We start from the raw sequence: 26,617 nt of genomic DNA, 5'->3' as shown, positions 1-26,617 counted from the left end.
GTGAAAGTGAGTCTAGCTCATTATGCTAAGCAGTCCAATCATATTCCTAATTAGAAGGTGCTTCTGTGAAAGTTTGTATATGAATTTGGGAGCCCGTTACTAAAAACTAGTCTTATGTCATGGTTTGGCAGAGAGTAATATATATGGTACAATCTACAAACCAGTGTGTGATGTCCTTACATTTACTGCTTTTGCTATTTTTGGCAGTAACATACTTTATTATGGGGATAAGGTATATGCTATTTGCTGCTGAATGCTGCTCTAGAATGGGATGGGCAAAAGTGACTAAATCTGTCCTGCTTTATAATGGTGTAAAAAAAGATGAGGTCTTCACTGAGTTTTATATATGATTCATGCTTATTTTCTCTGTGTATGATGAGCGCATCTGAGTAAATGTCATAACCCTGGCCTCCAGGAACACCAAACACGTTTAAAATGCATTGCAAAAAAATATTGCTCCTAGTCAATTCCTGTTCTCACTATGTAAAATTAAAGTGAAAAAAACAATTTATCCTAATTTGATCCACTTGCAGGAGTAAAACAGATTGCTGCAGTAGAGAGGGGTGGCTCTCATCAGTTACTAATACTGAGTTGTTCATAAGATAGTTGAATGTAATGCTTTGTTGTATATACTCATGTGTGTGTCCTGTTAAGAGATACAGCCTAGAAATTGATAATGCAGTTTTGTTGTGCACTGTGCCAGGATTTTAGTTTTCTAGGTTTGGGTGAAGTTCTGCTTTGTTAAACTAGTATCACCGTTAGTGTTACATTTTGTGATGTCAATATTCATTCAAATCAAATACAAATTAAGTGTGTGTGTAATGGTATGTGTGTGATATATATATATTTATATATATATATATATATAACAATATAATATATTATACACACTTCTATTTAACGTCAATAACCATATTGAATATCACATAAAACTTCTCACTATTCTGTCTATTTTGTGTTTATTTTTTTTGGGTCTCATAACAACAGTAGGAATAGACTGCAGAATTCAATAGCTACCACTGGTTCAGACAGTGATACTGAGTCATGCATACTATATGTGCAAGGATGTGTTAGAGGGAAATACTAAAGGTGTGAGCTTTTGTTGGAAAACGTATTGCCCCTTTCATGCACATTTTTGTCAACATTTGTTAGAACAAATACATGTACTTGCATATATATTTTGCATAAAAAAATTATTACATAAATGCTGTTTATTTTGAAGTGGCAGACAATAGATTATATTGTTATTGAATGCTCACCAGCTGATTGGGAAGGACTACTTGGGTTTAGTGATTGGCTTGGACACCGACTAGCAAAAGTAGGTCTAACAAAATATTTAAGACGCAATTCAGTATGCCCATGTTATTTTGCTATGCAAAAAATAGTTGGGCCTGACTCCTTAATATTCCTGCGGGTGCCCTAAATATGAATAAAATTTAACTTGTGGACCAAGTTCTTATGCTGACAATTAATGAAAAAGATAACAAAAATATAATATAAAATTATATGTGTATAAAGGACAGAAAACTCCCAAAAAATCATGATTTGGATAGAACATACAATTTAAAAAACTTTAAAATGTACTTTTATTATCCATAAGCTTCATTCTCTTGTTATCCTTTGCTGAAGGAACAGTATTGCACTACTGCAGCTAGCTCAACAAATATAGCTAGTCAATCACAAGAGACAAATGTGTGCAGGCACCAATAATCCGCTATCTCTCACTAGTGTAGGATATGTGCATATTAATTTCAATAATCGATACCAGAGAACAAGCACATTTTGAAAATTGAAGTGATTTTAAAAATTGTATTAAAATTGCATACTCTATTGATTGTTGCAAGTTTAATTTTGACTTTCCTATCCCTTTATGTAACAGAAGTCACTTGGACTATAATTTTTTTTCCCTGTGTATTTCGAAAACACATTTGTATACAAATATACAATAAAACCCCGAGGTAAAAGGATCCAAGGATGAAACGGTGTAATAATTTTTTTAAAACGCATTTGAGTATTTTATTTTTTTGCATAAATGTTTGTGTGTGTGTGTATGTTTAACCTCTGAAAAGGTCCTGATCAGGACACAGCTACTGGACCAGTAAGGAATTACATTCTTATGTAGCTGCCTGTTCTCTGCGGTTAAACACAAAAGTTACACATTTTTTCAATAATAAATAATATAACGACAACAAAATAATACAATTAATACATTGGAGCATTGTGTGTTAATATACTTTACAGCATTTTGTCTTTCAGAATACAAGGGTGACCCTTTTCATGTACAAGTAGAAAGCCCTTAATGCAAACTGCTTAGGACTGGATTTTGGAATAGTTTAGATTGTGGAACATTTGTAAAATGGGACAGTTTGGTGATGGGATGGGACCAAGTGTAAACAACAATATCTTTTGTCTTTAGGCAATATTTATATGTCCTAATACAGCTCATCCATGCAACCCTAAATGTAGTTTTATATCATTTTTAATACTTTTGTATACATAGTACCCTAAGAAAGATAGTACAGTTACTGTAATCAGGTAATATTTTTTTGTTTTAATTATAGACTTGCATTTTAGAACACAAAAACTAAACAAATATACAGGCAGAGAAGATTAAAAGTGGATTAAAGGGACCAGAAAACACCAAACATTTCTTTTATGGTTTGGATAGAATACACCACTTTCCAATTTACTTCTATCATCAAATTTGTTTCAATCTATTGTTATCCTTTGCTGAAGAAACAGCATTGCACTACTGGCAGCTTGCTGAACACATCTAGTTGGCTAATCACAAGAGACACGTGTGCAGGCACCAATCAGTAGCTAGCTCCATAGTGTAGGATATGTGCATATTCATTTTTCAACAAGGGAACATTGAAGCAAAATTTGAAAATAGAAGTGAATTTAAAGGGACAGTACACACCAGAATTTTTGTTGTTTAAAAATGTAGATAATCCCTTTATTACCAATTCCCCAGTTTTGCATAACCAAGTATAATATACTTTTTTTTTTTAACTCCCTGTGATTACCTTGTATCTAAGCCTCTGCAAACCTGCCTCTTATTTCAGTTCTTATGACAGACTTGCATTTTTAGCCAAGCTAACTCCTAGGAGCTTCACGTGCCTGAGCTCAATGTTATCTATGTGAAACACATGAACTAATGCCCTCTAGTGGTGAAAAAACTGTCAAAATGCTTTCAGATTAGAGGCGGCCTTCAAGGTCTAAGAAATTAGCATATGAATCTCCTAGGTTTAGCTTTCAACTAGAATACCAAAAGAACAAAGCAAAATTGGTGATAAAGTTAAAATTGAAAAGTTGTTTAAAAATACATGCTCTATTTAAATAATGTTTTTTTTTTTTTACTCAACTGTCCCTTTTAAGTGTTTTAAAATTACATGCCCTATCTGGATCATGCAAGTTTTAAATTTTGATTTTCCTATCCTCTTAAATGGGGAGGGGAATAGTATTTTTTATTTTTTTTATTTAAAGTATTAAAAAATGTGGAAATCTGGTTTTGGGGATTGCACCTGTACTAGCTTCATTGGCTTACTCAGAGCTATGTTTGATGTGCTTCTGATTCATCAATAAACAAAACCCTTTTAGGATATAGGGTGGATTTCATTAGCATCTCTAATTCCCTTTAATGTTAAATAGTTCTGTACTTTGTACTTTTGGTTGTTATTTCCAGCATTATCTTGCAATTATTATCTTTTTATTCAAACTGACTTCCTGACTTGGGAACAAACTGCAGTTAGAAATATTGCTTTTCTATTCTCCTGATGTCCTGCCTCTTTGGTATGTTTTTTTTTCCACCATAATCTAAAATGTGCAGACAAAACGCCCTTTCCAATGATTGACTATCATGCAGAGCTTTCTCTAATTTATTCAGAGCCGGGCTGTAATTCATTCTGGCCAGTGCATTTGTGTAATTGAAGGAGGCAGTTTCCTTTTTCTACAGTGACCAAGCACAATTCTTTTAGATTTATTGTGTCAAGTATTGTTCAACATGTTTAGATATTTGTTCAGTTACAATGGCACTGGAATCAAACATCACATTCCAAGTTTATAGACGGCCATAAGACTAAAAAAAAACATATTTTAGGAAATATTTAGTAACACATTTAAATGCAGTCTACACCGTTTGTTTTATAAAGAACAGGTGTTGAAACATTTGTTCGTAATTTAACAGCCCGTCTGAACATGTAGGGGGCAGATTTTTGGGGGGCAAGCATATGATTATAAAGGCCATTATTGTACAAACATTTCTTGCACTAATTTGTTAAAGCAAGTTATTTTAGTACTTGTAACCTTTTTTATAAGTACTGCTCAGGACAAGCAGTTATCTGACATTCCTCTGCCGGTGAGCCAGTCAGCAGATCAAATTAGAGCATGTCATTTTTGCACAACAATGGCCCGTTAACCACTTCAATGTGAAAGACGGGGGTTGATATCCGTATTTACTGATGCTCATTCCCACGCTGTTCTTAAAAGTCCCTCCTTTATATGTCACTGGAAAACAATGCCAAGCAGTCGCATAATTGTGTGTGATGATGTAACACTCAGTGGGAAGTACCCACAGCAGAGCATTTCCTCATTGCCTTGAAAGTTTGGGGAGATTGAAATTAATTGATTTTATAGCACCTAGAGCAGTGATTGACAAATCTGTTAAAAGTTAGGGGCCAGTAGGAATATTTAGGAGCCAGACTGGGTTAATTTCCATATATCTATATAAATACCACTAACATTAAGGAGCCTGGGATAGAATTCTAGTAGCCAGTGGCTCCTGGCTCCTGAGTTTGTCGAGCCATGACTTAGAGGGATATGTAACCCATTGTTATAAAGGGGAGAGTTTTTAACATGATTGGATTCAGCAAATGGAACTATATAACCAAAAGTATATATACACCCCCTACTAATGGAGTTCAGGTGTTTTAGCCACACCTATTGCTAACAAGTGCATAGAATCCAGCACATAGCCATGACATTTCCATAGCCAAACACTGGCAGTACAATGGGTTAAAGTTCAGTGACTTTAAATGTGGCTCTGCTATAGGATGCCACCTTTGCCACAAGTCAGTTTGTAAAATTCCCTTCTAGATCTGCTCCAGTCAGTTGTAAGTGCTATTATTGTGAATCTGAAGTGTCTAGAGCAAAAACTGCCCAGCCACAAAGTGGTAGATCACGCAAATTCAGAGTGGGCTGCTAAGTGCATCTGTTCTATCACTCACTACAGAGTTCCAAACTGCCTCTGAAAGCAACATTAGCCAATAATATTTCCACTACTCCAGAGTCCAGTGGTTGTCATGCTTTACACTACTCTAGTCAACACCCTGGTATTGCACATCATTTGAGACTTGTGTACAGCTGCTCAGCCATGGAAATCCATTTCATAAAGCTCATGTGTCCACAACATGTATTTGACCATATAGTGTGTGTTCAACATGATCTTTTTGGTTTCCTTGATGCTCAATAGACACACACCGACTTGCTTTAAACCATACCTTCAAGGATACAGCCAGGTCAGCCATGTGCTAAGCACTTTTGACCACAGGAAGTTGAAAGGAAAGCTGCTTTGCGTATGGCTTCTGTGTGATAGATTTGGAAGATGGGTGGAATTAATGTGTGCTTGTTCCATTACTAAATGCCAGAAACTGTAGAGGTTCAGCTGTGTCTTGCGTATCACCATCCAGATATCTGCTTAGGGCAGTTTAGCGGGGATACAGTGCCCATTTTCTAGGTGCTGTGGGATTTGCCATGCCTGGTCCAAAATACATTTGCCAGTTGTGAAAATATGCACTTGACGCAAAGGATATATTTGTCAAGTTTTTAATAGAGGTCTTTTCCATTTGTGCCACTTACAAGTATATTTATACCCCTCAAATAAATGGGCACTTGTTCCTCTAGGATATAGGCGATCAATCGCTCCACAGGACACAAGGGGGCACTGGAATTTGAATTTGTTAAAGTCTTGAAATCCCTACAGCAAAGCTTCAGCATTGAGGACATATTTAGAACAATTTAAAGGGACAGTCAACACCAGATTTTGTTGTTTAAAAAGATAGATAATCCCTTAATTACCAATTTCCCAGTTTTGCATAACCATGCACTTATAATTATACACGTTTTACCTCTGTAATTTCCTTGTATCTAAGCCTCAGCAGACTGCCCCCTATTTCAGTTCTTTTGACAGACTTGCAGTTTAGCCAATCAGAACTGTCTCCATGGTAAATTCACCTGCATGAGCTTAATGTTATCTATATGAAACACGTGAACTAATGCCCTCTAGTGTTGAAAAACTATCAAAATGCGTTTAGATAGAGGCGGCCTTTCAAGGTCTAAGAAATTAGCATATGAAACCTCCTAGGTTTAGCTTTCAACTAAGAATACCAAGAGAACAAAGCAAAATTGGTTATAAAAGTAAATTAGAAAGTTGTTTAAAATTACATGCCCTATCTGAATCATGAAAGTTTTTTTTGGACTTGACTGTCCCTTTAAATCAAACTTTGATGTGATGTAACCCTTTCATTGCCAACAGCACACAGATGATTGAACACCTTTGTTGAACATGAGGCAACAGGGTTTTACCTTCAATTGTACTGAAAACACCAGTGATTTAACCATTGATTATCTGTTGCATTCATGCAGTGTGTTTTTTTCCCCTTTATTGCAGTCAATGAATAAATCCCAGATTCTGTATATCACTTTTTTTGCAGTGATTTTTAAGGACAAAAAGCAGTTATATCACTGCTGCATATTATGCTCACAATTGTGCTTTAACCCGGTTTTGATTCTCCTTTTATTACCTATTAGTATTATCTATCAACTGGGGATGACAGCGCCAACTATAAAGCCGGTCACACATTAGCATAAAGTGGATTTATATGTAGGACAAAGAAAGCAGCATTTGCTATCATGAACATTTCTCTGGTTTCTCAACAGCTGGTAGGAAAATTTGAGAACCCCATCCTAGCGAACAAACGACACTGTACACCATGCCATTTGATATCCTCTGCAATGTTTACTGTTGAAAATGTATAAGAAGCATGTTTCAATACCCTTCATTTAAATTGCTTTTCCCCCAGAACTACTTGTTAAAACTGTTACCACTAACAAGTAAGCTGTGACCAGAATGAACAAAATACATCATTTACAAGCCATGGGCAAGTCAATTTATATATTTTAAAATATAAATTTTTAGGATGCAGAATGTTTTGTAGACGGTTATACTTATAACCTGTATTCTACTGCAAGATCTTCTTTCTTCGCGCCAACTGATTCCGTATCGCTATAAACATAGGCATGATATGCAAGGTAACCTTTATAGGGGGCAAGTTGGTAGAAGGCCCTACAAAAGTTGCATTGTTGTAGTCGGCTCTCATGAAGGTGATCTACAAACAATTGGGCTCATAGGCTTACATGCTAAGCCTATAACAAAGGAGGAGAGGAACTGAGGTAAGAAAAGGTTAGTGTATGTTGTATGCATCCCTGAATAGTAGAGTCTTTAAGGACCACTTGAAACTTTCAAAACGAAGAGAGAGAGTCTTGTGAAGCGAGGCAGAGAGTTCCACAAAATAGGGGTCAGTCTGGAGAAGTCCTGTAGACAGGAATGTGAGCTAACAACAAGAGAGGAGGAGGTTGTGAGCAGAGCAGTGCAATTGAGGGCCTTGTATGTCAGTCAATTTTAAGTATAATTTTGGAGGCTTGAGGAAGCCAGTGAAGGGATTGGAAGAGAGGTGCAGCAGATGAAGAGTGCATTTATGCCAAAGGATTGGAGGGTTTGGTGCAAAAGAGGGTGGTTAACAGTATCAAAGGCTGCAGACAAGGATAATTAGCAGGGAGAAGTGGCCTTTCAGTTTTGCCATAATTAGGTAGTTGGCAACCTTAATGATTGCTTTCTCTGTGGAGTGTTAGTGGCGAAATCCAGATTGCAGTGGGTCAAGGATGGGAGTTTAATGTAAGTAAATCCGATAGACCTGTATTTACTAGCTTTTCAAGATGTTTTGAGGCAAGGGGGAGTAGGGAAATAGGGCGGTAGTTGGATGGGGAGGTTGGATCGAGGAGGTTTTTTGAGGATAGATTTAACCAGTACATGTTTTGGAGATAGGGGGTCTTAGTGCTAGTGACTTAATGCTTCTATGGAGTTTGGTGTGAGGGGTAGAAGGAGGGAGAGTTGTAGGGAGTGATGTGATGTTGCAAGTGAGGAGATGGTTAGACCATTGTGTCAGTCCTTATGAGGAAGTGAGTTGCAGAAGTTGTTTTGCAGGGGATGCAGTGGGATCATCAACAGGGAGGTTGAAGTCCCCAAGAATGAGGGCAGGGGTGTCTGAGGAGAGAAAATAAGGTTGCCAGGCAGCATCTAGAAATTGAGGTAAAGGTATAGTAAACCCACATTTTTTTTCTTTAATGATTCAAATAGAGCATGCAATTTTAATCAACTTTCTAATTTTCCTTTGCTATCTTTATTTGAAAGCATGAATGTAATGCTTAGGAACCGGCACATTTTTGTTTCAGAACCTGGTTTACGCATTCTTATTGGTGTCTACATGTAGTCACCACTAAGCAAGCGCTATCCAGGGTGCTGAACCTAAAATGGGCCAGCTCGTAAGCTTTACATTCCTTTTTTTAAATAAAAGATAGAAAGAGAACAAAGAAAAATTTGATAATACAAGTAAATTAGAAAGTTGCTTAAATGCATACTCCATCTGAATCATGAAAGGAAAAAAAATTGAGTTCAGTGTCCCTTTAAGGAACCGGGGGGAGGGGGATGTTATATGACTGCGACACATGTACGTTTTGAGTAATAGGACTGTTTGGAGTGTGGCATTGTAACAGAATGTTGTAATCTATCTGCATATACAGCAAATGTCAATAATTTCACATACACATTCTGATACTGTGTATAATTTAGACGTTCAAAGCTTACTTTTTTTTACTTTTTAGATTTCAATATCAGTCAACTTTGCTATTGCAAGCACACATCCCCCCCCCCCATTGTTGTTTCTAGATAAGTCCCCTCTGTTTACCACTCTCCTACAGAAGTAGTATCCAATATTCCAAATTTATTTTAAAAGCAACCTCTTTATGATGTTATCTATATGAAACTCATGAACTGATTCCCTCTAGTGTTGAAAAACTGTCAAAATGCATTTAGATTAGAGACGGCCTTCAAGGTCTAAGAAATTGGCATGTGAACCTCCTAGGTTTATCTTTCAACTAAGAATACCAGGAGAACAAAGCAAAATTGGTGATAAAAGTAAACTGCAAAGTTGTTTAAAATTACATGCCCTATTTGAATCATGAAAGGTGTTTTTTTTTTTTTTTTTGGACTTGACTGTCCCTTTAATCCAATTCTGCATTTCACAGACCAGAAATTTCCTGAAGTATCAGTCTGATTCTACCTAAAACACATGGTCCAGATCTAAAATACCAGGCGATACTCTTCTGAATGAGGAACATGTTAACCCCCGACAATATTGCATCCCGAGAATTCCTGATGAATTGATTGTTAATCATTGGCTAATTTATCTCTGATCATCACGTTTTTGATGGTGATAAAGATTTTGGTGTACAGTACAGTGATGACTAGAGATTTACTCATTTTAAACATATTCTAGACTTAACCTTTCATGGTTTTAGCATGTAGTAGTTTTAAGAGACTGTATTTCTCTTGGTTTCCTTGGGTTGTGTTGGTTCAGTATCAGCAATGCACTACTGGGTGGTGCTGGTGATTGATGACTATATCATATAAAAACAATAAAATGCACTCAGGAAGTTTTGGATTAAAAAAAAGCTCAATTTTAAATTAATGTTTCGGGGAAATTTACTTCAATTCTGGTGAAGGGGGATGCAAATTTCCCCGAAAAGTTAAAGTTTTGGCTTTATTGTATACAAAATGTTGAGAGTTCATTTTAAATTATTATTATTATTATACAGTATTTCACAAAGTGAGTACACCCTTCACATTTTTGTAAATATTTAATTATATCTTTTCATGTGACAACACTGAAGAAATGACACTTTGCTACAATGTAAAGTAGTGAGTGTATAGCCTGTATAACAGTGTAAATTTGCTGTGTCCCCTCAAAATAACTCAACACACAGCCATTAATGTCTAAAGACTCTAAACCATTGGCAACAAGTGAGTACACCCCTAAGTGGAAATGTCCAAATTGGGCCCAATTAGCCATTTTCCCTCCCCGGTGTCATGTGACTTGTTAGTGTTACAAGGTCGCAGGTGTGTTAAATTTGGTTTTATCGCTCTCACACTCTCTCATACTGGTCACTGGAAGTTCAACATGGCACCTCATGGCAAAGAACTCTGAGGATCTGAAAAAAGAATTGTTGCTCTACATAATGATGGCCTACGCTATAAGAAGATTGCCAAGACCCTGAAACTGAACTGCAGCACGGTGGGCAAGACCATACAGTGGTTTCACAGGACAGGTTCCACTCAGAACAGGCCTCGCCATGGTCGACCAAAGAAGTTGAGTGCACGTGCTCAGCGTCAAGACGAGGTTATCTTTGGGAAACATACGTATGAGTTCTGCCAGAATTGCTGCAGAGGTTAAAGGGGTGGGGGGTCAGCTTGTCAGTGCTCAGACCATATGCTGCACACTGCATCAAATTGGTCTGCATGGCTGCCGTCCCAGAAGGAAGCCTCTTCTAAAGATGATGCACAAGAAAGCCCGCAAGCAGTTTGCTGAAGACAAGCAGAATAAGGACATGGATTACTGGAACCATGTCCTGTTTTCCGATGAGACCAAGATAAACTTATTTGGTTCAGATGGTGTCAAGCGTGAGGGGCGGCAACCAGGTGAGGAGTACAAAGACAAGTGTTTGTCTTGCCTACAGTCAAGCATGGTGGTGGGAGTGTCATGGTCCGGGCCTGCATGAGTGCTGCCGGCACTGGGGAGCTACAGTTCATTGAGGGAACCATGAATGCCAACATGTACTGTGACATACTGAAGCAGAGCATGATCCCCTCCCTTCGGAGACTAGGCAGCAGGGCAGTATTCTAACATAATGACCCCAAACACACCTCCAAGACGACCACTGCCTTGCCAAAGAAGCTGAGGGTAAAGGTGATGAACTGGCCAAGCATGTCTCCAGACCTAAACCCTATTGAGCATCTGTGGGGCATCCTCAAACAGAAGGTGGGGGAGTGCAAGGCCTGTAACATCCACCAGCTCCATGATGTCATGGAGGACTGGAAGAGGACTCCAGTGGCAACCTGTGAAGCTTTGCTGAACTCCATGCCCAAGAGGGTTAAGTCAGTGCTGGAAAATAATAGTAGGCACACAAAATATTGACACTTTGGGCCCAATTTGGACATTTCCACTTAGGGGTGTACTCACTTTTGTTGCCAACGGTTTAGACATTAATGGCTGTGTTTAGTTATTTTGAGGGGGAAGCAAATTGACACTGTTATACAGGCTGTACACTCACTACTTTACATTGTAGCAAAGTGTCATTTCTTCAGTTTTGTCACATGAAAAGATATAATAAAATATTTACAAAAATGTGAGGGGTGTACTCACTTTTGTGAGATACTGTATGTGTGTGTGTGTAAATAAATCTATCAGTGTTCTCCACAGAAAATATTTGCCACCCTGTGGGGCAGTGTAATATTTTCTAATATATAATTTTCTGCAATTGCATAGTTTAACTTTAAATGTATTTTAAATGAGTTCCTGAGCTCCAGGCATCTGCTCTCATATGGAACCAGAGCATGATCGCTCCACCGGTTCCATATGAGTGCAGATACCTGATTGTTACAGATGGTGACAGGCGGCCCAGCAACAGAGGGGAAGGGAGTGGGAGGGCCCTACGCTACAGAAAATAAAAAATAAAATAAAGGGACAGGCAGGGATGAGGCAGTTACACTACAGAAAAGGGAGTGTGAGGAGTTCCCTAACATGTGATCGAGGGAACAGGGGAGGTGGTGGGACCACTACAGAATTTTTTTATTTAAATAAACATAAAAAAAGGGGTGTTTTTTTATTATCAGTACTGGCAGACAGTTGCCAGTACCTAAGATGGTGGCGCTAGTTAGAGGGGGGAGGGATCGAGAGCTGTTTGGGAGGGATCAGGGAGGTTGGAGGGTACCAACCTCTACCCTGCAGAAAAACAAACAAAAACCCCCCCAACTTTTTTTTATATTGGCAGACTGTCTACCAGTACTTAAGATGGGGGTGACCAGTGTGTGTGTGTGTGTGTGTGGGGGGGGGGGGGTGTGTGAGGGAGGGAAAAGAGCTGTTTTGTAGGTATCTGGTGGGAAGTGTCAGGTGGGAGGGCAATCTCTACATTAAAGCTTAAATTAACCTTTTAAGATACCTAAATAACTCCTTCACTGCAGGGAATAATAGATGTGTGGTGCGCAGCTGCAATTAGCAGCCTTCTAATTGCCAAAAAGCAATGGTAAAGCCATATATATATGTCTGCTATTTCTAAACAAAGGGGCTCCCAGAGAAACTTTTACAACTATTTGTCATGATTGCACAAGCAGTATGTATATAATTTCAGTGAGAAACCCAAAGTTTGTGCAAAAATTAACAATATTTTATTTGATCGCATTTGGCGGTGATATGAGGTCATGAAATATACCAAAATGGGCCTAGGTCAATACCTTGTGTTGTCTACTTAAAAAATATATATCGTTTTGACAGGTAAATAAAAAAAATAAAAAAAAGGCTCTATTTCTGTTGAAATAAAGTGATTGCAAAAATGCTAAAAAAAAGTTTTTCTATGAGGTAATGAACTGGTTAAAGTGTTATATAATTCCATCTGTATCATGCACATCTTTGTTTTAGTATAAAGCTATTTTTATGGTAGTGATGTGATTCAGTTAATTATATGTTAATTATTGATGCTTATGTTGTACTAACATCGCTTTTTTATTTAGAAAAAAAAAAAAAACTTAAAGTTTGTATTCATATTATTATTTATTATTATTATTATTAGCAGCAGTACAACAGATTCTGCAGCACTATTTTACATCCCTTTTTTTAAAAATATTTTTATGATTATTTCAGACATGTTTGTCTTACTATATCATTGTTTTTGTTTTTACCCTTCAAGGTTTCCATTAAAAACATTGAACGTGAGCTTATTTGTCCTTCTTGCAAGGAGCTGTTCACACATCCGTTAATCTTGCCATGTCATCACAGCATTTGTCACAAATGTGTGAAAGAGCTACTATTTTTACCTCACGAGGACTCTACTGATGTGAGCTCAGAAGCATCTACTCCTGGAAGCCCACGCATTCGCATACAGTCTCCGAGTGTGGAGAGAATCGATAAACTTCTCCGATCAGGTATGTGCTAATACTTCAATGCAAAAATGTTTTAATCTGTGGTTTTGTTCTTGTTCCAAAGGCATTAAACCTGTGCACATTTAATGATCTGATCCATATTACAATAGCTGTGGAAAGACAAGGTGATCCAAAATAAATATAAAAATCCAAATAATGGGTGACAAATCATGGACCGGTTTAACAGCTTTATATGAAATTCAAAGGGACATGGAAGTTAACGTGTTTTAAACAGAACATGCAATTTAAAGGGACATAAAACCCTAATTTTTTTTTTTCTTTCCTGATTTTAGATAGTGTGCAATTTGAAACCACTTTCCAATTTATTTTTATTATCTGATTGGCTCTGTACTCGTAGTATCCTTTCTTGAAAATAATACCTAGGTAGGCTAAGGAATGCACTACTGGAAGCTAGTTGCTGATTAGTGGCTGCACAAATGTAGCTCTTTGGTTCACCCAATGTGTTCAGCTTGTTCCACTAGTGAATTGCTGTTTTTTTTTTTTTTTTTTTTTTTTTTACAAAATATACCAAGAGAATGAAGCAAATTTTGATAATAAAAGTAAACTAGAGAGTTGTCTAAAATTGTATGATCTCTGTATCATAAAAAAATAGTTTTATATCCCTTTGAGTTCCTGTTTACATTTGAGTTTTAAAATCTTTATGTTGGTATCCTTTGTTGAAACTTCTTTCTATGGCCACATATTAAGGTAGGATTAGTGTGCATGTCTTGACCACTATGGGCTTGAGTTTTCAAGCTACGGCAGACCGGGGCGTACATATGCGCCCCTGTCCTCCGCAGCTCGCTTTTGACACTTTTTTTCTTTTTCTTTTATTTTTTTAAGGGGATATGAAACTCAAACTTTTTTTTTTAAATTGTTAAATCGGAGCATGCAATTTTTAAACTACTTTCTAATTTACTTCTATTAATTTTTCTTCGTTCTCTTTGTATCTTTTGTTGGATAGCAGGGACGTATGCATAGGAGCTGGCCCATTTCTGGAGAACTATATGGCAGCAGTTTTTGCAAGAATGTTATCCATTTGCAAGAACACTAGATGGCAGCAATATTTCCTGCTACATAGTGCTCCAGATACTTACAAACGCAGGCTATCACAGAAACAAAGCAAACTTGATAATGGAAGTAAATTGGAAACATTTTTTTACAATGGTGTGCACTGTCTAAATTGCAAAAAAAATATGTTTTCATATCCCTTTATAAATGTCCCAAAAGATCACTCTTCAAAACTGAATACTTTATTTTATTCGGTAATGCAAACTATAGAGCAGTGGTTTTCACTGCCTTTCACTGGCGGTTAGTTGCTCATGGCAGGCGCATTAGCATCTGTGTGTCCGTAATTGTAATAGACAGTCATAAATCCTTCAGGCTGGCAGGATACTAATTTAGGTACAAAGTTTGAAACGCCAGTTATAGAAGCTAAAGTTTGGATCCCATCTCTTAAAATAAATGACATCATGATCACATCATAGCTGCCTATTAAAATACAGGCAGGAGAGGACAAATGAGCTGGTAACGTAAACTGATTTCATAGAAGGCTGACAACACTTAACTATTTATACAATTATATTTTTAGCAAAAGTATGTTGCAATTTGGAGAAAAACATATATTTCTCCAACATAGGTGTGTCCGGTCCACGGCGTCATCCTTACTTGTGGGATATTCTCCTCCCCAACAGGAAATGGCAAAGAGCCCAGCAAAGCTGGTCACATGATCCCTCCTAGGCTCCGCCTACCCCAGTCATTCTCTTTGCCGTTGTACAGGCAACATCTCCACGGAGATGGCTTAGAGTTTTTTAGTGTTTAACTGTAGTTTTTCATTATTCAATCAAGAGTTTGTTATTTTCAAATAGTGCTGGTACGTACTATTTACTCAGAAACAGAAAAGAGATGAAGAATTCTGTTTGTATGAGGAAAATGATTTTAGCAACCGTAACTAAAATCCATGGCTGTTCCACACAGGACTGTTGAGAGCAATTAACTTCAGTTGGGGGAACAGTTTGCAGTCCCTTGCTGCTTGAGGTATGACACATTCTAACAAGACGATGTAATGCTGGAAGCTGTCATTTTCCCTATGGGATCCGGTAAGCCATGTTTATTACGATTGTAAATAAGGGCTTCACAAGGGCTTATTTAAACTGTAGACTTTTTCTGGGCTAAATCGATTGATTATTAACACATATTTAGCCTTGAGGAATCATTTTATTTGGGTATTTTGATATAATAATATCGGCAGGCACTGTTTTAGACACCTTATTCTTTAGGGGCTTTCCCAAAGCATAGGCAGAGTCTCATTTTCGCGCCGGTGTTGCGCACTTGTTTTTGAGAGGCATGGCATGCAGTCGCATGTGAGAGGAGCTCTGATACTTATAAAAGACTTCTGAAGGCGTCATTTGGTATCGTATTCCCCTTTGGGTTTGGTTGGGTCTCAGCAAAGCAGATACCAGGGACTGTAAAGGGGTTTAAAGCTTAAAACGGCTCCGGTTCCGTTATTTTAAGGGTTAAAGCTTCCAAAATTGGTGTGCAATATTTTCAAGGCTTTAAGACGCTGTGGTGAAAATTTGGTGAATTTTGAACAATTCCTTCATGTTTTTTCGCAATTGCAGTAATAAAGTGTGTTCAGTTTAAAATTTAAAGTGACAGTAACGGTTTTATTTTAAAACGTTTTTTGTACTTTCTGATCAAGTTTATGCCTGTTTAACATGTCTGAACTACCAGATAGACTGTGTTCTGAATGTGGGGAAGCCAGAATTCCTATTCATTTAAATAAATGTGATTTATGTGATAATGACAATGATGCCCAAGATGATTCCTCAAGTGAGGGGAGTAAGCATGGTACTGCATCATTCCCTCCTTCGTCTACACGAGTCTTGCCCACTCAGGAGGCCCCTAGTACATCTAGCGCGCCAATACTCCTTACTATGCAACAATTAACGGCTGTAATGGATAATTCTGTCAAAAACATTTTAGCCAAAATGAACCCTTGTCAGCGTAAGCGTGGCTGCTCTGTTTTAGTTACTGAAGAGCATGACGACGCTGATATTAATATCTCTGAAGGGCCCCTAACCCAATCTGAGGGGGCCAGGGAGGTTTTGTCTGAGGGAGAAATTACTGATTTAGGGAACATTTCTCAGCAGGCTGAATCTGATGTGATTACATTTAAATTTAAATTGGAACATCTCCGCATTTTGCTTAAGGAGGTATTATCCACTCTGGATGATTGTGAAAATTTAGTCATCCCAGAGAAACTATGTAAAATGGACAAGTTCCTAGAGGTGCCGGGGCTCCCAGAAGCTTTTCCTATACCCAAGCGGGTGGCGGACATTGTTAATAAAGAATGGGAAAGGCCCGGTATTCCTTTCGTCCCTCCCCCCATATTTAAAAAATTGTTTCCTATGGTCGACCCCAGAAAGGACTTATGGCAGTCAGTCCCCAAGGTCGAGGGAGCGGTTTCTACTTTAAACAAACGCACCACTATTCCCATAGAGGATAGTTGTGCTTTCAAAGATCCTATGGATAAAAAATTAGAAGGTTTGCTTAAAAAGATGTTTGTTCAGCAGGGTTACCTTCTACAACCCATTTCATGCATTGTCCCTGTCACTACTGCCGCATATTTCTGGTTTGATGAACTGCTTAAGGTGCTCGATAGTGACTCTCCTCCTTATGAGGAGATTATGGACAGAATCAATGCTCTCAAATTGGCTAATTCTTTCACTCTAGACGCCTCTTTGCAATTGGCTAAGTTAGCGGCTAAGAACTCTGGGTTTGCTATTGTGGCGCGCAGAGCGCTTTGGTTGAAATCTTGGTCGGCTGATGCGTCTTCCAAGAACAAGCTACTAAACATTCCTTTCAAGGGGAAAACGTTGTTTGGTCCTGACTTGAAAGAGATTATCTCTGATATCACTGGGGGTAAGGGCCACGCCCTTCCTCAGGATCGGCCTTTCAAGGCAAAAAATAGACCTAATTTTCGTCCCTTTCGTAAAAACGGACCAGCCCAAGGTACTACGTCCTCTAAGCAAGAGGGTAATACTTCTCAGGCCAAGCCAGCTTGGAGACCAATGCAAGGCTGGAACAAGGGAAAGCAGGCCAAGAAACCTGCCACTGCTACCAAGACAGCATGAAATATTGGCCCCCGATCCGGGACCGGATCTGGTGGGGGGCAGACTCTCTCTCTTCGCTCAGGCTTGGGCAAGAGATGTTCTGGATCCTTGGGCGCTAGAAATAGTCTCCCAGGGTTATCTTCTGGAATTCAAGGGACTTCCCCCAAGGGGGAGGTTCCACAGGTCGCAGTTGTCTTCACACCACATAAAAAGACAGGCGTTCTTGCATTGTGTAGAAGACCTGTTAAAAATGGGAGTGATTCATCCTGTTCCATTAAGAGAACAAGGGATGGGGTTCTACTCCAATCTGTTCATAGTTCCCAAAAAAGAGGGAACGTTCAGACCAATCCTAGATCTCAAGATCTTAAACAAATTTCTCAAGGTCCCATCGTTCAAGATGGAAACCATTCGAACTATCCTCCCTTCCATCCAGGAAGGTCAATTCATGACCACGGTGGATTTAAAGGATGCGTATCTACATATTCCTATCCACAAGGAACATCATCGGTTCCTAAGGTTTGCATTCCTGGACAAACATTACCAGTTCGTGGCGCTTCCTTTCGGATTAGCCACTGCTCCAAGGATTTTCACAAAGGTACTAGGGTCCCTTCTAGCGGTGCTAAGACCAAGGGGCATTGCAGTAGTACCTTACCTGGACGACATTCTGATTCAAGCGTCGTCCCTTCCTCAAGCAAAGGCTCACACGGACATTGTCCTGGCCTTTCTCAGATCTCACGGCTGGAAAGTGAACGTGGAAAAGAGTTCTCTATCCCCGTCAACAAGGGTTCCCTTCTTGGGAACAATTATAGACTCCTTAGAAATGAGGATCTTTCTAACAGAGGCCAGAAAAACAAAGCTTCTGGACTCTTGTCGGATACTTCATTCCGTTCCTCTTCCTTCCATAGCTCAGTGCATGGAAGTGATCGGGTTGATGGTGGCGGCGATGGACATAGTTCCTTTTGCGCGCATTCATCTAAGACCATTACAACTGTGCATGCTCAGTCAGTGGAATGGGGACTATACAGACTTGTCTCCGAAGATACAAGTAAATCAGAGAACCAGAGACTCACTCCGTTGGTGGCTGTCCCTGGACAATCTGTCTCAAGGGATGATGTTCCACAGACCAGAGTGGGTCATTGTCACGACCGACGCCAGTCTGATAGGCTGGGGCGCGGTCTGGGGATCCCTGAAAGCTCAGGGTCTTTGGTCTCGGGAAGAATCTCTTCTACCGATAAATATTCTGGAACTGAGAGCGATATTCAATGCTCTCCAGGCCTGGCCCCAGCTTGCGAGGACCAGGTTCATACGGTTTCAATCAGACAACATGACGACTGTTGCGTACATCAACCATCAGGGGGAACAAGGAGTTCCCTAGCGATGGAAGAAGTAACCAAAATTATTCTTTGGGCGGAGTCTCACTCCTGCCACCTGTCTGCTATCCACATCCCAGGAGTGGAAAATTGGGAAGCGGATTTTCTGAGTCGGCAGACATTGCATCCGGGGGAGTGGGAACTCCATCCGGAAATCTTTGCCCAAGTCACTCACCTGTGGGGCATTCCAGACATGGATCTGATGGCCTCTCGTCAGAACTTCAAAGTTCCTTGCTACGGGGCCAGATCCAGGGATCCCAAGGCGGCTCTAGTGGATGCACTAGTAGCACCTTGGACCTTCAAACTAGCTTATGTGTTCCCGCCATTTCCTCTCATCCCCAGGCTGATAGCCAGGATCAAGCAGGAGAGGGCGTCGGTGATCTTGATAGCTCCTGCGTGGCCACGCAGGACTTGGTATGCAGATCTGGTGAATATGTCATCGGCTCCACCTTGGAAGCTACCTTTGAGACGAGACCTTCTTGTTCAGGGTCCGTTCGAACATCCGAATCTGGTTTCACTCCAGCTGACTGCTTGGAGATTGAACGCTTGATTTTATCGAAGCGAGGATTCTCAGATTCTGTTATCGATACTCTTGTTCAGGCCAGAAAGCCTGTGACTAGAAAGATTTACCACAAAATTTGGAAAAAATATATCTGTTGGTGTGAATCTAAAGGATTCCCTTGGGACAAGGTTAAGATTCCTAGGATTCTATCCTTCCTTCAAGAAGGATTGGAAAAAGGATTATCTGCAAGTTCCCTGAAGGGACAGATTTCTGCCTTGTCGGTATTACTTCACAAAAAGCTGGCAGCTGTGCCAGATGTTCAAGCCTTTGTTCAGGCTCTGGTTAGAATCAAGCCTGTTTACAAACCTTTGACTCCTCCTTGGAGTCTCAATTTAGTACTTTCAGTTCTTCAGGGGGTTCCGTTTGAACCCTTACATTCCGTTGATATTAAGTTATTATCTTGGAAAGTTTTGTTTTTAGTTGCGATTTCTTCTGCTAGAAGAGTCTCAGAATTATCTGCTCTGCAGTGTTCTCCTCCTTATCTGGTGTTCCATGCAGATAAGGTGGTTTTACGTACTAAACCTGGTTTTCTTCCAAAAGTTGTTTCTAACAAAAACATTAACCAGGAGATTATCGTACCTTCTCTGTGTCCAAAACCAGTTTCAAAGAAGGAACGTTTGTTGCACAATTTGGATGTTGTTCGCGCTCTAAAATTCTATTTAGATGCTACAAAGGATTTTAGACAAACATCTTCCTTGTTTGTTGTTTATTCAGGTAAAAGGAGAGGTCAAAAAGCAACTTCTACCTCTCTCTCTTTTTGGATTAAAAGCATCATCAGATTGGCTTACGAGACTGCCGGACGGCAGCCTCCCGAAAGAATCACAGCTCATTCCACTAGGGCTGTGGCTTCCACATGGGCCTTCAAGAACGAGGCTTCTGTTGATCAGATATGTAGGGCAGCGACTTGGTCTTCACTGCACACTTTTACCAAATTTTACAAGTTTGATACTTTTGCTTCTTCTGAGGCTATTTTTGGGAGAAAGGTTTTGCAAGCCGTGGTGCCTTCCATTTAGGTGACCTGATTTGCTCCCTCCCTTCATCCGTGTCCTAAAGCTTTGGTATTGGTTCCCACAAGTAAGGATGACGCCGTGGACCGGACACACCTATGTTGGAGAAAACAGAATTTATGTTTACCTGATAAATTTCTTTCTCCAACGGTGTGTCCGGTCCACGGCCCGCCCTGGTTTTTTTTTTTTAATCAGGTCTGATATTTTATTTTCTTTAACTACAGTCACCACGGTACCATATGGTTTCTCCTATGCAAATATTCCTCCTTAACGTCGGTCGAATGACTGGGGTAGGCGGAGCCTAGGAGGGATCATGTGACCAGCTTTGCTGGGCTCTTTGCCATTTCCTGTTGGGGAGGAGAATATCCCACAAGTAAGGATGACGCCGTGGACCGGACACACCGTTGGAGAAAGAAATTTATCAGGTAAACATAAATTCTGTTTTTGCTGTCAAAATTTGGTGGCACTGATCTGGCTCCCTCGTGCCACTCTAGTGTGCCACAGCACATTGTTTAATAAACAAGAGCCTCAACATAGTTTGTAAGGAAGCCCAGCAATATCTGCCCTATTTAAAATGCGTATTGTATTTGCATTGGGAGAAAGTCTGATTTTAAAATGTGAACACTTTTCCAAGAATCCTCAACTCTGTATTGTTTGAATGGAGACTTCCTCAGACAATGCGAATCCACAAGATCACTTCCTGCTTGCTTATGCACTTTATGAGCCTGTTGGTTAACTCTGAAATGCCACAATAAATATGTTGCCTAAAAGACCAATGAGACTAGTGACTCTATGCTGACATGCTTGGGTGTGTGTGTATGTATATGTATAAAATATACAGGTGGCCCTCGTTTTACAACGGTTCAATTTACACCGTTTCAGAATAACAACCTTTTCTTCTGTTATGTGTGATCAGTCCACGGGTCATCATTACTTCTGGGATATAACTCCTCCCCAACAGGAAATGCAAGAGGATTCACCCAGCAGAGCTGCATATAGCTCCTCCCCTCTACGTCAGTCCCAGTCATTCTCTTGCACCCAACGACTAGATAGGATGTGTGAGAGGACTATGGTGATTATACTTAGTTTTTATGACTTCAATCAAAAGTTTGTTATTTTAAAATAGCACCGGAGCGTGTTATTACTTCTCTGGCAGAGTTTGAGGAAGAATCTGTCAGAGTTTTTTTACTATGATTTTAACCGGAGTAGTTAAGATCATATTGCTGTTCTCGGCCATCTGAGGGAGGTAAAGGCTTCAGATCAGGGGACAGCGGGCAGATGAATCTGCATTGAGGTATGTAGCAGTTTTTATTTTCTGAATGGAATTGATGAGAAAATCCTGCCATACCGTTAAAATGACATGTATGTATACACTTCAGTATTCTGGGGATGGTATTTCACCGGAACTACTCTGTTAAGGGTCACTAATCCTTTTTAATAACTATTTATCATGTTAAACGTTTTTGCTGGAATGTAGAATCGTTTACATTGCTGAGGTACTGTGTGAATAAATATTTGGGCATTATTTTCCACTTGGCAGTTTTTTTTTTTTTTTTTTTTCTTTAATTGTGACAGTTTCGTTTCTCTTCACTGCTGTGTGGGAGAGGGAGGGGCCGTTTTTGGCGCTCTTTGCTACGCATCAAAAAATACCAGTCAGTTACTTTTATTTTTCCTGCATGATCCGGTTCATCTCTGATAGATCTCAGGGGTCTTCAAACTTCTTTGAAGGGAGGTAAATTCTCTCAGCAGAGCTGTGAGAATTCTTATAGTGACTGTGAATAAAACGTTGCTTTGTATTTTTTATGTCAAATTTAATTATTGTTATTTTACTAATGGGAACAAACCTTTGCTAAAAGTTTTGTTATTTTAAAGTTTGATGCTATAACTGTTTTTCAGTTCATTATTTCAACTGTCATTTAATCGTTAGTACCTCTTTGAGGCACAGTACGTGTTTTGCTAAAAAAGATTATAACCAAGTTGTAAGTTTTTTGCTAGTGTGTAAACATGTCTGACTCAGAGGAAGATATCTGTGTCATTTGTTCCAATGCCAAGGTGGAGCCCAATAGAAATTTATGTACTAACTGTATTGATGCTACTTTAAATAAAAGTCAATCTGTACAATGTGAACAAATTTCACCAAACAGCGAGGGGAGAGTTATGCCGACTAACTCGCCTCACGCGGCAGTACCTGCATCTCCCGCCCGGGAGGTGCGTGATATTTTGGCGCCTAGTACATCTGGGCGGCCATTACAGATAACATTACAAGATATGGCCACTGTTATGACTGAAGTTTTGTCTAAATTACCAGAACTAAGAGGCAAGCGTGATCACTCTGGGGTGAGAACAGAGTGCGCTGACAATGCTAGGGCCATGTCTGATACTGCGTCACAGCTCGCAGAGCATGAGGACGGAGAGCTTCATTCTGTGGGTGACGGTTCTGATCCAAACAGATTGGACTCAGATATTTCAAATTTTAAATTTAAATTGGAGAACCTCCGTGTATTACTAGGGGAGGTCTTAGCAGCTCTCAACGATTGTAACACCGTTGCAATACCAGAGAAACTGTGTAGGTTGGATAAATACTTTGCGGTACCGGCGAGTACTGACGTTTTTCCTATACCTAAGAGACTAACTGAAATTGTTACTAAGGAGTGGGATAGACCCGGTGTGCCGTTCTCACCCCCTCCAATATTTAGAAAGATGTTTCCAATAGACGCCACCACTCGGGACTTATGGCAAACGGTCCCCAAGGTGGAGGGAGCAGTTTCTACTTTAGCTAAGCGTACCACTATCCCGGTGGAGGATAGCTGTGCTTTCTCAGATCCAATGGATAAAAAATTAGAGGGTTACCTTAAGAAAATGTTTGTTCAACAAGGTTTTATATTACAACCCCTTGCATGTATCGCGCCGATTACGGCTGCGGCAGCATTTTGGATTGAGTCGCTTGAAGAGAACCTTAGTTCATCTACGCTAGACGACATTACGGACAGGCTTAGAGTCCTTAAACTAGCTAATTCCTTCATTTCGGAGGCCGTAGTACATTTAACCAAACTTACGGCTAAGAACTCAGGATTCGCCATACAGGCACGTAGGGCGCTGTGGCTAAAATCCTGGTCAGCTGATGTTACTTCTAAGTCCAAATTACTTAATATACCTTTCAAGGGGCAGTCTTTATTTGGGCCCGGTTTGAAAGAGATTATCGCTGACATTACAGGAGGTAAGGGCCACGCCCTACCTCAAGACAAAGCCAAAGCTAAGGCTAGACAGTCTAATTTTCGTCCCTTTCGGAACTTCAAAACAGGAGCAGCATCAACCTCCACTGCACCAAAACAGGAAGGAGCTGTTGCTCGTTACAGGCAAGGCTGGAAGCCTAACCAGTCCTGGAACAAGAGCAAGCAGGCCAGGAAACCTGCTGCTGCCCCAAAGACAGCATGAACCGAGAGCCCCCGATCCGGGACCGGATCTAGTGGGGGGCAGACTCTCTCTCTTCGCCCAGGCCTGGGCAAGAGATGTTCAGGATCCCTGGGCACTAGAGATCATATCTCAGGGATACCTTCTAGACTTCAAATTATCTCCCCCAAGAGGGAGATTTCATCTGTCAAGGTTGTCAACAAACCAGATAAAGAAAGAAGCGTTTCTACGCTGCGTACAAGATCTGTTAATAATGGGAGTGATCCATCCGGTTCCGCGGTCGGAACAAGGACAAGGGTTCTACTCAAACCTGTTTGTGGTTCCCAAAAAAGAGGGAACTTTCAGGCCAATCTTAGATTTAAAGATTCTAAACAAATTCCTAAGAGTTCCATCGTTCAAAATGGAAACTATTCGGACAATCTTACCCATGATCCAAGAGGGTCAGTACATGACCACAGTGGATTTAAAGGATGCTTACCTTCACATACCGATCCACAAAGATCATCACCGGTATCTAAGGTTTGCCTTCTTAGACAGGCACTACCAGTTTGTAGCTCTTCCATTCGGATTGGCTACGGCTCCAAGAATCTTCACAAAGGTTCTGGGTGCCCTTCTGGCGGTACTAAGACCGCGAGGGATTTCGGTAGCTCCATACCTAGACGACATTCTAATACAAGCTTCAAGCTTTCAAACTGCCAAGTCTCATACAGAGTTAGTTCTGGCATTTCTAAGGTCGCATGGATGGAAAGTGAACGAAAAGAAGAGTTCTCTTTTTCCTCTCACAAGAGTTCCATTCTTGGGGACTCTTATAGATTCTGTAGAAATGAAGATTTACCTGACAGAGGACAGGTTAACAAAGCTTCAAAATGCATGCCGTGTCCTTCATTCCATTCAACACCCGTCAGTAGCTCAATGCATGGAGGTGATCGGCTTAATGGTAGCGGCAATGGACATAGTACCTTTTGCACGCCTACACCTCAGACCTCTGCAATTATGCATGCTAAGTCAGTGGAATGGGGATTACTCAGATTTGTCCCCTACTCTGAATCTGAATCAAGAGACCAGAAATTCTCTTCTATGGTGGCTTCATCGGCCACACCTGTCCAGGGGGATGCCATTCAGCAGGCCAGACTGGACAATTGTAACAACAGACGCCAGCCTACTAGGTTGGGGCGCTGTCTGGAATTCTCTGAAGGCTCAGGGACTATGGAATCAGGAGGAGAGTCTCCTTCCAATAAACATTCTGGAATTGAGAGCAGTTCTCAATGCCCTTCTAGCTTGGCCCCAATTAACAACTCGGGGGTTCATCAGGTTTCAGTCGGACAACATCACGACTGTAGCTTACATCAACCATCAGGGAGGGACAAGAAGCTCCCTAGCAATGGTGGAAGTATCAAAGATAATTCGCTGGGCAGAGTCTCACTCTTGCCACCTGTCAGCAATCCACATCCCGGGAGTGGAGAACTGGGAGGCGGATTTCTTGAGTCGCCAGACTTTTCATCCGGGGGAGTGGGAACTTCATCCGGAGGTCTTTGCCCAAATACTTCGACGTTGGGGCAAACCAGAGATAGATCTCATGGCGTCTCGCCAGAACGCCAAACTTCCTCGCTACGGGTCCAGATCCAGGGATCCGGGAGCGGTTCTGATAGATGCTTTGACAGCACCTTGGAACTTCGAGATGGCTTATGTGTTTCCACCCTTTCCGCTGCTTCCTCGATTGATTGCCAAAATCAAGCAGGAGAGAGCATCAGTGATTCTAATAGCGCCTGCATGGCCACGCAGGACTTGGTATGCAGATCTAGTGGACATGTCATCCTGTCCGCCTTGGTCTCTACCTCTAAGACAGGACCTTCTGATACAGGGTCCATTCAAACATCAAAATCTAACTTCTCTGAAGCTGACTGCTTGGAAATTGAACGTTTGATTTTATCAAAACGTGGTTTTTCTGAGTCGGTTATTGATACCCTGATACAGGCTAGGAAGCCTGTTACCAGAAAGATTTACCATAAAATATGGCGTAAATACCTATACTGGTGCGAATCCAAACATTACTCATGGAGTAAGGTTAGGATCTCTAGGATATTGTCCTTTCTACAAGAAGGGTTAGAAAAGGGTTTATCAGCTAGTTCATTAAAGGGACAGATTTCAGCTCTGTCCATCTTATTACACAGGCGTCTGTCAGAAAATCCAGACGTCCAGGCTTTTTGTCAGGCTTTAGCTAGGATCAAGCCTGTGTTTAAAGCTGTTGCTCCGCCATGGAGTTTAAACTTAGTTCTTAACGTTTTACAGGGTGTTCCATTTGAACCCCTTCATTCCATTGATATAAAATTGTTATCTTGGAAAGTTCTGTTTTTAATGGCTATTTCCTCGGCTCGAAGAGTCTCTGAGTTATCAGCCTTACATTGTGATTCTCCTTATCTGATTTTTCACTCAGACAAGGTAGTTCTGCGTACTAAACCTGGGTTCTTACCTAAGGTAGTTACTAACAGGAATATCAATCAAGAGATTGTTGTTCCATCCTTGTGTCCAAATCCTTCTTCAAAGAAGGAACGTCTTCTACACAATCTGGATGTAGTTCGTGCCCTCAAGTTCTACTTGCAGGCAACTAAAGATTTTCGCCAAACTTCTTCCCTGTTTGTCGTTTATTCTGGACAGAGGAGAGGTCAAAAAGCTTCTGCTACCTCTCTCTCTTTTTGGCTTCGTAGCATAATACGTTTAGCCTATGAGACTGCTGGACAGCAGCCTCCTGAAAGAATTACAGCTCACTCCACTAGAGCTGTGGCTTCCACTTGGGCCTTTAAGAATGAGGCCTCTGTTGAACAGATTTGCAAGGCTGCAACTTGGTC

At 40.4% G+C, this 26,617-nt stretch overlaps 1 protein-coding gene across 2 annotated transcripts in view; it reads left to right on the top strand.

Annotated features, from left to right (window-relative positions):
• TRIM36 (tripartite motif containing 36) overlaps positions 1–26,617 on the top strand; it is a 367,128-nt gene that overhangs the window by 64,325 nt on the left and 276,186 nt on the right. For both annotated transcript variants that reach the window (XM_053701564.1, XM_053701563.1), the window contains exon 2: positions 13,075–13,309. In XM_053701564.1, coding sequence (XP_053557539.1) covers positions 13,075–13,309 — 235 coding nt within the window. The remainder of the gene's footprint in view (positions 1–13,074; positions 13,310–26,617) is intronic.

The sequence above is a fragment of the Bombina bombina genome, chromosome 2 (assembly GCF_027579735.1).
Source record: "Bombina bombina isolate aBomBom1 chromosome 2, aBomBom1.pri, whole genome shotgun sequence".
In the NCBI taxonomy this organism is placed as follows: domain Eukaryota; kingdom Metazoa; phylum Chordata; class Amphibia; order Anura; family Bombinatoridae; genus Bombina; species Bombina bombina.
This window is presented reverse-complemented; position numbering and strand designations above follow the sequence as displayed.